Consider the following 12,404-nt stretch of genomic DNA (forward strand, 5'->3'; position numbering starts at 1 on the left):
AAAAGACATTAAGAATCCCTGCTCTAGCTATCTCCAGTAAGTCATTCTAAAATTCCATGATCACATTTAACTACTGAGATGTTGCAAAGAGACTAGCAGAGTGTTGTAAGCAGGCACACTTCATAGTCCATTAGTTCCAAAAAAGTTCACTTGAGCAATTTTAAACACAGTCTGTGCTGGGTCTTCCCCCATTTAATATCCCTGAAATTGCTTGTGTTTGTACAACTCAGGTTTTACACTATTCAATTCCCCTTATAAAGATAATGGTCACCTATGCTGCCATGTACCCTCCCTAACGGATCATTCCTCCATGTTGTGAATCAATTGATAAATTTATGCTGATTCATCCTGCTTTATCAAACATTTCCACACTGGGTCACCTCAGTCAAAAAACACTCAGGAGTGGTACTGAGACATCTCAAATTTGGAACAAGTCTTACCATTTGTGCTGTCTATGGCATAATTCAGAATCCTGGGACTTTTGAATGACATAAATAGCACATATCTTTACGTATCCTCTGTCCAATGAAAAGTTGAAGCAACTCATTACTAAGTGATGATGATATGATATTCCTTGGCTCAAACCTTATCCCTGTGTGCTGAAAATTGTTATCAGAAGGCCTTTACAACCCTTGTTTGAACTCAATTGTTTATTAGACAACTTCTTTATTCAAAGCAAAGATTTTCTTATTTCACAAATATTAATAACCACAACATACAATACAGGAAGGCCACGATGGTTCAGTAAAATAAGTACTAGATATGGAAGCTGAAGACTTGAGTTTGAATTCCAGCTCTGTGACTATATAACTTTGGAGAAATAATTGTGTCTCTCAGTCCCAGTATACCCATCTATAAAACGGGTATAATATTTTTCCTTATCTACTTCAAAAGTTAAAAAGATCAAATGAGAATGCATGAAGTGTTTTGTAAACCTTAGAGCATCATTTATTATTACTATACATAGGACTGATATATTCTTTATACAGCTTTTAAAATCCCTTGTACTTAATAAATGTTTAAATTTTTTTTTAAAGAGTTAAACATCTTACAATTGAAACCTAGTTATTTTAATCATTGTGACAAGGTAGAGTTTTTGTTCAATAAATATTATATAGAAAATCCAGGTCTGCAAAGGTATATATTAAAGTCTTCTGTTATAACAACTGTCACAAGTTAGAGAAATTCATAAACCACAGGTCTAGTATAAAAACTCTGAGCCTTGCACATAAAAAAAAAAAATCATCCATTTTCATCAGAATATTTAGTCTTTCTTAATTCTAAATTAGTCAAGTATCCCTCTGACTCATTGCAATTCTAAGTATCAGTGAGGCAATAATGGAATTCTTATCTGAAAAAGCTTTCTTTGTGGATAAACAAGAAAGTAAGAAAGAAAGATCTGTGGCTAACTTCATACGTAGGCTTCAATCTTTCTGCTGCCTACAGAATTTAAAAATCAAACAAAAGAATAAATGAAGTAAGAAAAAAATGAAAGCAAAGAAGCATTATAGGTACTCCCAGACTGTATTCATTGGAAAGATAACTTCTAGAGTATTTCTTCTTCACACCCATAAAAGACTACCAAATGATTTTATTTGTTGTAAAGGATTAATCCTTAAGGGCAGAAATCTCTGACATTGCAAAGTACTTCCTATAAACACTTATAAACATTTTTTGTAGAAAACATTGTTTTAGCCAGCATCTGCCCTTAATACTTCTATATTTACAAGGTACATTTTAGTTTTCATATATATTTAAAATTAGAGGCAAGTGGAAGCATGATTACAACAACACTTTATGAATACAAACTGTGAGGATTTAGAATTAATTAGTTTTCTCTTTTCCCTGATTTGTGGCACCTCTGAACCAATGGTTAGCACTTACCCCGACAAGCCTCTTCAAAATCTTGTGTTATATCGACCCAATTTGTACTTGTACTGTTCTTTTCCATCTTTTCAGGTATACTGAGCTCCCATCCTGAATCATCATCTTCTACAGAAGCTTTCATAACCATTTTACCTGTAAGGCATGTCAAAATGAAAATTAATAGCTTTCAGTATTCCACAAAACTCAAGTATTACACAATACTCTGTTAAATTATATATATTTACAAGGATTGTAAATTGTATTTTACCATAGTCAGAAAATGCAGATTTCTACCACTGACTGTGTGTGATCTCCTCTATATGGAGTTAATGATCATTAAGGTCTCTTTCATTCAACTCTTAATAAAGTCTATGATTTTAACTCATACCTTAAACTAGCAGAGCACTGGGGCTGTAAGTAAAGTTTATATTATCTATTCCAAGCCCCTCATTTTATAAAGACAGATAACCTGAAGCCAAAGAGGTCCCAACAGTAATTTGATTGGTTGGGTATAGGCACTCAAGTTTAACTCTGCAAAGTGTCCTCCTCCGGGCTAATTCTCAGAATCTGCCACTAGTCATCGGTCCCCTTTAACTGCTTGAGAGTTGGGCACATCACTCCGGTCACAGATCGGAGGCCAAGGTCATGCAAGGGACCCAGGTTTGGGCAAATCAACTCTGACAAGGTTCATTTCTGGAAGGATCATTATAGTCTCTTTACAGACAGCCTGCAAGGAAGACCGGCGAACAGCACGATTCCTGTCTTTCTGAGAGACTAGAAGACAACAAAAAGACTAGAGGCCACTCTGCTGGTTCCGATGGGTGTAGTTGGAGCTCTCTTAACTTTGAGAGCTGGTGGTCACCCGACAAGCTCCTTCCCGGGGTGACTCCTCCTCCTCCTCTGGATCCCCCTTTTCTCTCCCCCCACCCCCCACGACAGGACCACGGGCTGCTGGGCGCACCGTCTGGCCAGGCGGTCTGAAACGACACCCACACCGCCGGTGCCAGGCTTCCCCGCCCGTCTCCGCGCCTCCCCCAAGCGGGGTCGCGTCTCCGGTGCCCGGTGCCTCGGGGGCACACCGGGTCGGGCCCGGCCCCTGATCCCCGGCTCCGGTCGGAGGAGGGCGCGTGGTGGAGCAGGCGGGGCAGAGACGGGGCTGGCCAGCTTTCGCCCGGTCGCCGGGTGTCGCGCCGGTGACACCGGGAGGGCGGGGCCGGGCTGCTCGGGGGGCCCCCTACCTGGGGCGAGGCGGGCTAGGGGCCGCAGGGTGACCCGCCGGCTCCGAGGGTCCCCCGCACCACGGAACTCAGCGCCACGACCGCGACGCAGCGAAAGGCAGAGCAAAGGATTTCCGGGGCTGCCCTGTAACCGTCCCTACCGACTAGTTCGGCGGCGCCTCAGCCGCCGCGCACCGTACCGCCGCCGCCGCTGCCGACCTCGGAAATAACGTCGCCGCCACGGCCGCCCCCTCCCCGAGCAGACCAGCCCGGCCCGGCCCGGCCGCGTGCGCGCATGCGCGCATGCGTACGCCCAGTTCATGGGACCCCGCCCCCTCTCTTACTCCCAGGGGCCTTGCTCAGCACGCCACACACACGCACACATGCACGCACCCACACATACACATGCACATACTACATACACGCTCGCACACGCACAGCCTTCTCCACCCAACTCCCTTCCCCAGTCTCGGCAACTGAGCCTTCAGTTCTCGCGAAACAATGAGAATCTCGCGATAGCAATTTATTCTGTTCCTTCTCAGGCCTCCCTTTCCTCTCAGTCCCCTTTCCAGTAGAGAGGTGGTAGAGTGGGCGGGACCAAGGGGGTGGGCGTGGTCTGTACGTCTATAAGTACGCGTGTTGCGGGGGCGGGGCCCTGGCTCGTGCGCTGCTGCGCTCGTGGGTCCTGTCACTGTTTCAGGAAGGATGCACGTGCTGAGGTGCTGCGTGTATCCCTGGCTTCCTCCCGAATCTCTTCCCCAGCTCGTCCCTCCCCGCAGCCCCCTCAGTCTCGCACCTGAGCCAGCTCAGCCCAGCCCGCTCCTGTTCCGGCGCCAGCCTCATTCCTCCTGGGTGATGGTTCAAGTGCGGGAAAAGTGCGTTCAAAATAAAGGCTTATTAACCCCAGCGGTTCTGAGAGAACAGAAACAAAATAAAGGGGCCTTTGGAACAGCCGATTTATTTGATCTAACAGCGTATGGTACACAATAGGCGCTTAATAAATGCTTGTAGATTGATAGATTACCAACCACTTCCTTCACTAAAAATTCTAGAGGCTTTATTAGAAGAAAAAAAAAGGCCCCTCCACACAACGAAAATTAGATATTTCGATGTCCTATCATTATTTTTAAAGATTTATTATAACTTACACAATATGGAGTTATGTGTTATATATGCTGTGGTAGGGAGTAGCTAGGTGGCTACTTTTCCGGAGTCAGGAAGACCTGAATTCAAATCCTCAGTTACTAGCTGTGTGACCCTGAATGTCACTTAACCTGTTTGCCTCAGTTTCCTTATTTGTAAAATGAGCTGGAGAAGGAAGTGGCAAAGCACTCTAGTATCTTTGTCAAGAACGGCACCCCCCAATAGGGTCATGAGGAGCTGAACAGCATATATATATATATATATATATAAAATGTGTGTTATATATTTTGCTATTTTAAAGATTTATTATATCTTAAAACTTTATAAGTAAAACAATTTAACAAAATGATAAAATTGATTTACCTTTTTTTGTTCAGTGTCTCTTAATCCCTTCTTAGTATGTGTTTCTAAATAAGTAAAATAAAATACATGATTACAAAAGAAACCAATTATAATATATATATATATATATATAGTTATAGATATCAAAATGACATAAAGCCCGTTTTTTAGTGATATACATCATTATCTACCAACAGATGATTTCTAGAACTACACACCTATTCCTCATCTTTCTCCTGAACTCCACATTTATTTCAGGTTGCAAAGTAATCCACAATTGTCACTCTTATTGAACCAGTGACCTTTAGACTCCTGGTTGTTCCATGAGCAAGACACACTGGGCATCTCATATTTGAAATGCTCCTCAATCCTGTTCCCTAATTTCCTTTAAATCTCAACTAAAACCTCTCTTTCCATAGGAAACTTCCCTGACCTCAATTCTAGTGTCCTTTTTCTGTTTATTTCCTATTTATTCCATATATAACTTGATTTGTGTATATCTGCTTGCATGTTGCTCATCCTCATCCACATTAGACTGTAAGCTCCTTGAGGGCAGGGACTCTCTTTTGCCTCTCTTTATAATCTTAGTCCATGGCACATAGTAAGCACTTATTAAGTATCAGTTGACTGATTGAGGAATAATGGTGTAGAGACCAAGACTCAGGAAAACCAAGATTCAAAAGATGCCAGATTTAGGCCTGCAAGAGAATTTAAAAGCATCTAACCCACATGTCACAAGTGATAATAAGTGAGCCACAAGAGTTAAACATATGTTCTATGATTCCAAATACAGCACTGTCCAATGCATCTAGCTGCCCAGTCCTTGGAATTTGCTATTGGTGTGACCTTGGGGATGTCTCAATATCTCAATACTCTGGGCAAATTGTAGAAGAGTTATCTATCTACAATGGTAGAGGGGATTTCCACCCAGAAATTTCCTAAAGTTGTTAACTCCTAAATTTGAGCGCAAACAAACCAGCAATCCTCAGAAGGATTACAGAAAGGAGAATTTCATAAATTACTAAGTGGTAACACAAATACTTGTGAAACAAACAATCTTTAGTTTCCATTTTGGACATTATTGAGGAATTTACCCTGTAGCCAATTAGCTATCAATTTATACTAGCAAACATAGCCTGCTATTCCACAATACTATCTATGAGTTATGCTTTAGGCAGTAGACTCACCATATTTCTAAGCCATTTTAAAGTAACAAAATAAGACTTTATGTAATGTGAAAATAAATTTTCTCCAATTTTTTGATGCTTTAATCCCAATGCAAAATAAAACATATAACATAAGGTGCCAGCATATTGTTTGATTAAGTGTTACCACTTTCTACAAGCAAATGTAGTCTGCTATTCATAATACTATCTATGAGATACAATTTAGGCAATAGGCTCATAATATTTCTAGCATTTTAACATGAGTAAAATTTTACACAATGTAAAAATAAACTTTCCCCTCTCATTTATGAGACCTCAGTCCCAATGAAAAATAAAATATATAACATTAAGTGTCAGCCCACCATTTAATTGTTACCATGCTAATAGTATTTCAAATAAATCAAATCTCCAAATTGCCTTTTAATATCAACTGATAAGCTTTACACATATTAAATGTAAACACAAAATAGTAAAATTTTGGTGACAGCTACAAATGCTAAGCTTAAGATAAAAAAGGCAGGTCCCAGTCCACACAGAAATCAAAAAGGAAAAAAATTCAGTTCATCAAGGGAAAACTTAACAACAATGAATTAATTATTTTGACCAAAAAAATCACAAGGGATGAATCAATTGTAAATGTTGTGTTCTGTTTTATTATGGCTTCAACTAATGGGCAACTGAAAAAAAAAACATTTAAAATTAACAGGTACTTAGAATTCTCTAATTGGACATAGAGAGCTGATTGTTAAATTGTTGGTGTGAGCAATAACATTCTGGAAATTCTCATGCTACAAATCAGGGCTTCATTTGTTGTTTTGTCTAGTTTTAAGAAAATGATAGAGAAAATGTTCATAATGCTAAAATTTAAGATTAAACTTAAAAGCATGTCGTTTTTGAGTTTTTCCACAAACATGAAGCTTCATACTTGAACGGTGAGACTTCTGTAGTTAAAGAAAACAGTTACTTGGTTTCCTCTACTCATGCAAGAACTCCAGTGTTTCAAATTCCAATCAGTATGTAGAAAGGGATGTGTGGGACAGCGACCCTTACCCAAATTAAAATCAAAGACTTTCACAGTAAAAAGCAAAAAGGGATTTACTGCAATCTCCTCAGAAAGGGCAACTACCAACAGACAAGTTGTTTAGTAGAGGAGTGCAAATCACAAATTTCCACCATAGGATTCTAATGCAGAAGCCCCCAGCTCCTCTTTTGACCTTTTATCCCATTGGCTGGTGAGTTCTAATTTACCCATAGACTAAATATGGACACCAAAACATACTTTACCATATTAGGTACTTAAAGGCTAATGGAAAAAGGCAGGGAAGATACAATGTTTATTTAGCTAAGATAATAGAACACCTGCAGCTTTTAGCTACAGCTGTACTTGTTATTGCAAAGTCTCAAGTCACAATTAGGACATAGGTCAAGGCCACATTTTTATGAGATCTTCATTCAGTTTATTTCATTCCAAGAGAAGAAGGTAATCATAATATATGTATATCCTTCAATGTAATGGTAATTGGGTTTAGGGCACAAAAAATGTTTTGTTAAGGTTCAAGAGAAGCAATGATATCATTAAAAATCAAAAAAGTATGAAAGCTTGAAGGGACCTCAGAGATCATCTAATGCAACCACTTTATCTTACAAATGATGAAACAATCCCAGAAAGGTTAAATGTATTGGGTAGAGTCAGAGCTACTCTTTGGTGGCAGAGTTAGGGTGGTAATACAATTTTTCTGATCCCTAGAATGAGTATGCTTTTATTAATTAGGCATAAGAAATGATTAGTTCAAAGAATAAGCATTTACTGAACTAGCATAGGAGGAATAGAAGTGATTACAAAATAACAAAGCGGATAGTTTTGATTTCATGAAACTAAAAAGCTTTTCTATTAACAAAAAAATGTAACAAGCATAAGAAGCAAAAGTGTCAACTGGGAAAAATTATCCTTACCCCAAATATCTCTGCTAAAAGGCCAGTATCAAAGATATACAGAAAGTAACACAATCCTATTAGACCCCAAACTAATCAACAGATAAATGGTCAAAAGATACAAAATAAAAAGATGTAGTGTCATATCCAGATGAGATTAGCAGATCCATAAAGGATAGTCCTATGACATGGCATATGTATAAGGGGACTTGATTCCTTATTGATTGAAAGACATTTAGAGGAGAACAGCAGAGAAAGAAGAAACAAGGCATGGGTTTTAAATGGTAAATAGCTGACCCCCAGCATTGCAAGTTTATGGAAAAAAATTTAAAACTTCAGCATATCTCTCATTGCCTACATCTTCAGAGACTAAAAATGAACTCATGGGGTAAGAGAATTCTTTCCTTAGTGGGGTTGTTTCCAGATCACAGATCCCTCTAACTTTTAAATATGAGCTAACCTAGGGGTCCTCAAACTACGGCCTGAGGGCCAGATGCGGCAGCTGAGGACGATTATCCCCCTCCCCCAGGGCTATGAAGTTTCTTTATTTAAAGGCCACAAAACAAAGTTTTTGTTTTTACTATAGTCTGGCCCTCCAACAGTCTGAGGGACAGTGAACTGGCCCCCTATTTAAAAAGTTTGAGGACCCCTGGTACTAACCCAAGAGTTGGTAACTATAGCAACTTATGATTCAAGAACTGAATTTGGCCACCTATATCTGCACTGTCCCTAAGCTAAGTGGTTTTTACATTTATAAATAAAAAAAAATTGTATCTTAAAAATGTAAATATCATTCTTATCTTGCTCTACAAAAACTGGTTAAAGGTTGAATGTGAGTTATAGTTTGCAATATTGCTTACTTTGATAAACGTGTCTACTTACTACCCATAATTATTTTTTATGTAATAAGTGTTGAGTGGGAAAGGAAACTAAACCAGCTTAGATTAAGTTAAGTATTACCCTCCAGGTAAATAGTAAAAACTATTTACCTCAGAAATGACCCCAGAAAGTAGCTTTTATCCTAAGTCCCAAAATAATACCCTTCAAATTTCTGAGATGTGATAGATACAATTTCAACCCAATATTCCTCTCAAAGATAAAACAGTGAAGGTACAAGAGCCTATTAGATTGTCTACCTGTTACCTATAAAAGTGAAAATCCATATTTTTAGGAGAAAAGGTGGGGACATTTTCATATCCATCTATATATTCCTATTACATGTGGTCTGTCCAGACTTTTGTTATTGGCTCATTGTTACAAAGAATTACAAAGCTTATATGACCATTCTTTTGAATGGTTATAAATTATCAGTAGTAAGAAAAATGCAAATAAAAACTCTGAGGTTTTACTTCACATTCAGTAAATTCACAAAGATGAAAAAACAGAGAGTTTGAAGGTTACATGGTCTTGGACCAATTGGTTTCTATTACTAAGATGTAATTACAGATGATGAGGTGTTAATGTCTTAACAAGGTGTGAATACCCTTCTGATTGTGTCTGAAGAATTAGAAATTGACCATGCTTCTGATAGCCCATAGAAAGTAGGAGCTCAGATGCTCTAAGAGGCCATCCAAACTAGAAGCAGCTTTGGGGAAGAGACCCTTGTTCTTTTATATCAGAGTATGAGGGAGGTTAATTATCTATCACTATTTTCACATTTGTCATTTTGAAGTACCTACTAGGAGATGTCACATCCATCAGTAAGTAGAGACACTCTCCAGGGAGACCCAGATAAAAAGTGTCAACATTCAAGCAACTTCAAGAAACAGGACTTCTGACAGAAAAGAAGAAATCTGGCTAAGAATTCAAAAGGAAGCTAGCCCTAGCAATTGAGAATAGAGCATCAGAGAGGGATTTGGCTAAAAAACCAACCTAGTTGAGATGCTAATCTCAAGGGGAAATTTCATGAGGACTCCAAGACAAGAGAAGGGACATTGAGTTACTGCAGTTCCAGAGATATGAGTTGTCCGTAGTTACATGGATTTCCTATATATGTGCTTTATTTCCATTGTACTCCAAATCTGTGTCCACTGTTTGTATGGAAACTATATACATTTATGGAAAGTATGCCCCTAGACTAATGGGGGAAGTACTGTTCTTACTATTTCTATATTTTTATTGTTCTTTGCAATAAACTAATTGTGTCAGCTGGCAGTTCTATTAATGATGGAAAGCATACCAATAGCATATCACGGTTTACATCTTGCAGCTTGGGAGTAGAATGCACACTATGAAGACCTGTTAATTTCTACCTTGTTAAAATATTAACAACTCACCTACCTTATACTCTGGCAGAGAGGAAAAAATCAGTTGGAAGGATCTAATTTTCACTTTTATGATAGTGTAACATGTAACTGACCAATGAGTTTAGCTGTTATAAGCATGTGGAATATGTTCTGTTACCACACTATTCATGTGCACCTGAGAATGTGCAGGTATATTTTCTGGTCTGTTTACCACATGAAGAAGTCTTTTGATTGGCTGCTGAACTAGAATTGGGAAAGCATTCAAAAGATACTACCCTGTCAAAATGTTTTTCTTGCTTGGCTGCATTCCAGTGAGAAAGATATGCTGTAAGCCTCTTGATGGGGAAAGGAATTAAGTCTTCCCCACCCATCCTTCTATGTGACCTTTGAATACAAGCTTCTGTTCTTATTTCTTTGCATTCATTCTTTTCTGGTTTTAAACAAAAGAGTATGGGAGATATACAAGGAATATTATCTTTTGAGCTTTGAAAAGTTGGACTACTAAATTCTAGAAGTCTGTACTTTGGGTCCATGCCAGAATTTGCTAGAGACTGGACATGGGTAAGGTGGCAATTCAAGCTTTGAAGAGCAACTTGTTTGACTCAGTCCAGAGGTAGGGAATGATAGTAACTTAACTCTCAGCCCATGCCACAGTTGGAAAAAAAAAAAATTGGTGGAGGAAAATGGATTGTAGCAAATGTTTTAAATATTAACTTACTCTTCCCAATGCCTGAGGTGATATATAGGAAGAGTATGACTCCTTGGTTCAGGAAGGAAATGCTTTGTATTGTTTCTGCTATCTGTTTGCAGTAAAAATCCATTTGCAAAAGCTAATTAATGTTAATTGGTTAAATGATACTAGGGTGTTAGTCTCTACAGGAAATTGATGTTATAAAAAAAACTATGAACTGTAACAGGCAGTTAATATTGTGAAAGAACATTCAAGAATGGGGACTCAAGCTGATACTTTTAGTAAAAATTCAATATGCCTCCTCATAGGTACCCTTAGATCCCAAGGGAGTGTTGAGATTGGGAAGGGGACCCCAAAAGTTTGGGGTCACAGACCAAGGTGTCTCAAAAGAACTTTCAGGCTTGACACATTTCCTGGTCAAGGGGCAAAGTTTATTGGAATTGTAACGTCAACTGAAGCGGACTAAGCTCCAGAAGAGATTAGCAAGGAACTGAGAGAAAGGAGATAAATTTATAGGACAGAATTAGATCAGAGCTTCATGTTACTTATTTGCTAATTTTATGGCTTTCAGGTAGTTTTGAGGAGTGGTCTTATTCACTATTGTCTCGGAACTTGGTTATCACTGACCAACAGATTATTTGTCTGTTAGTCAGTAATGTTTGTAAGACTATTCTAAGGCTAAAAGACTTTAGAATCATTGACAGATATATTGTCAGAACAATAGCACTCTAAGGTTAAGGGGTCTCAGAAATACTAATATATCTTCCCTAAAGTCTAAGGAAAGAAATATTATTATATTACAGGCCAGAAACCTTTTACAATTATTGACAGACAGATTGTTAGAGCAATAGCACTCTAAAGTCAGGGGATCTTGGGATCTCTAATATATCTTCCCTAAAGTCTAAGGAAGAAGTATTATATTCCCAGGCCAGAAGCCTTTTACAATCATTGACAGATTGTTAGAGCAATAGCACTCTAAGGTTAGGAGACCTTAGGATCATTGATTCTAAAACCAGAAGACTTTAGAATCATTGACAGACAGATTGTCAGAACAATAACTCTCTAAGGTTAGAGGGTCTCAGGATCACCGATATATCTTCTCTAAAGTCTAAGGGAAGAAACATTACTACATTCCTAAGCCAGGAGATCCTTATAATCATTGACAAACAGATTGTTAGAATAATAACACTCCAAAGTCAGGAAACTTCAAAGTCATTACTGTCTCCTCTAGAAGCTATATTACATCAGGAATAATGCCACCTTTCTCTTGGAGAATCAAGAAATCCTTGAGAATGGAAATAGAGAAAAGGAGCCCAGTATCTCTACAAACTAGATTCAGTGAGTGCTGGTAATATTTAACAACTAGCTCTCCAGAAAAAAAAAAAGAGCATACATCACACTTAACAACAATTAATATTTATATAGTGCTCACTATATACACTGTGCTAAGCACTTTATAATTATTACTTTATTTGATTAATATTTTAAGTTTAATTTGTATTATTAACATTTTATCCTTTACTTTCTAGATGAAGTCTAGAAGTTCAACAAAACAACAAATCAAGCATTTGTAGCATTTACCAATTTCCAATGTAAGCATATTCATGCTAAAAATTTACAGTTACAGGATTCTGGGAAGATGTTGGAATAGGTTGGTAAATTTCAAGTTCTCCCAATTTCCCCCACAAAAAGAACAAATTTGCGCCTCAGGGAGAAAAGAGATTGGTGAAAAATCAAGAAGATTTGAGGCAGAACAGGAGGCCTCCCAATACAACCAGAAAAATTTTGAAGACCAAGCCCA

At 38.3% G+C, this 12,404-nt stretch overlaps 1 protein-coding gene across 4 annotated transcripts in view; it reads right to left on the bottom strand.

Moving 5' to 3' along the window:
* NAA35 (N-alpha-acetyltransferase 35, NatC auxiliary subunit) overlaps positions 1 to 3,566 on the bottom strand; it is a 63,647-nt gene extending 60,081 nt beyond the window's left edge. For 2 of the 4 annotated variants that reach the window (XM_031945444.1, XM_031945447.1), the window contains exons 1-2: positions 3,105 to 3,285; positions 1,885 to 2,019 (exon numbers count right to left, since the gene is read on the bottom strand). In XM_031945444.1, the coding sequence (XP_031801304.1) occupies positions 1,885 to 2,014 (130 nt within the window). In that variant the 5' untranslated portion in view covers positions 2,015 to 2,019; positions 3,105 to 3,285. Of the gene's footprint in view, positions 1 to 1,884; positions 2,020 to 2,134; positions 2,635 to 3,104 lie in introns of those variants that run through there. The other 2 variants (XM_031945445.1, XM_031945446.1) reach the window with 2 other exon arrangements.
* Positions 3,567 to 12,404: the final 8,838 nt, after the last annotated feature.

Source organism: Sarcophilus harrisii, chromosome 1 (assembly GCF_902635505.1).
Source record: "Sarcophilus harrisii chromosome 1, mSarHar1.11, whole genome shotgun sequence".
In the NCBI taxonomy this organism is placed as follows: domain Eukaryota; kingdom Metazoa; phylum Chordata; class Mammalia; order Dasyuromorphia; family Dasyuridae; genus Sarcophilus; species Sarcophilus harrisii.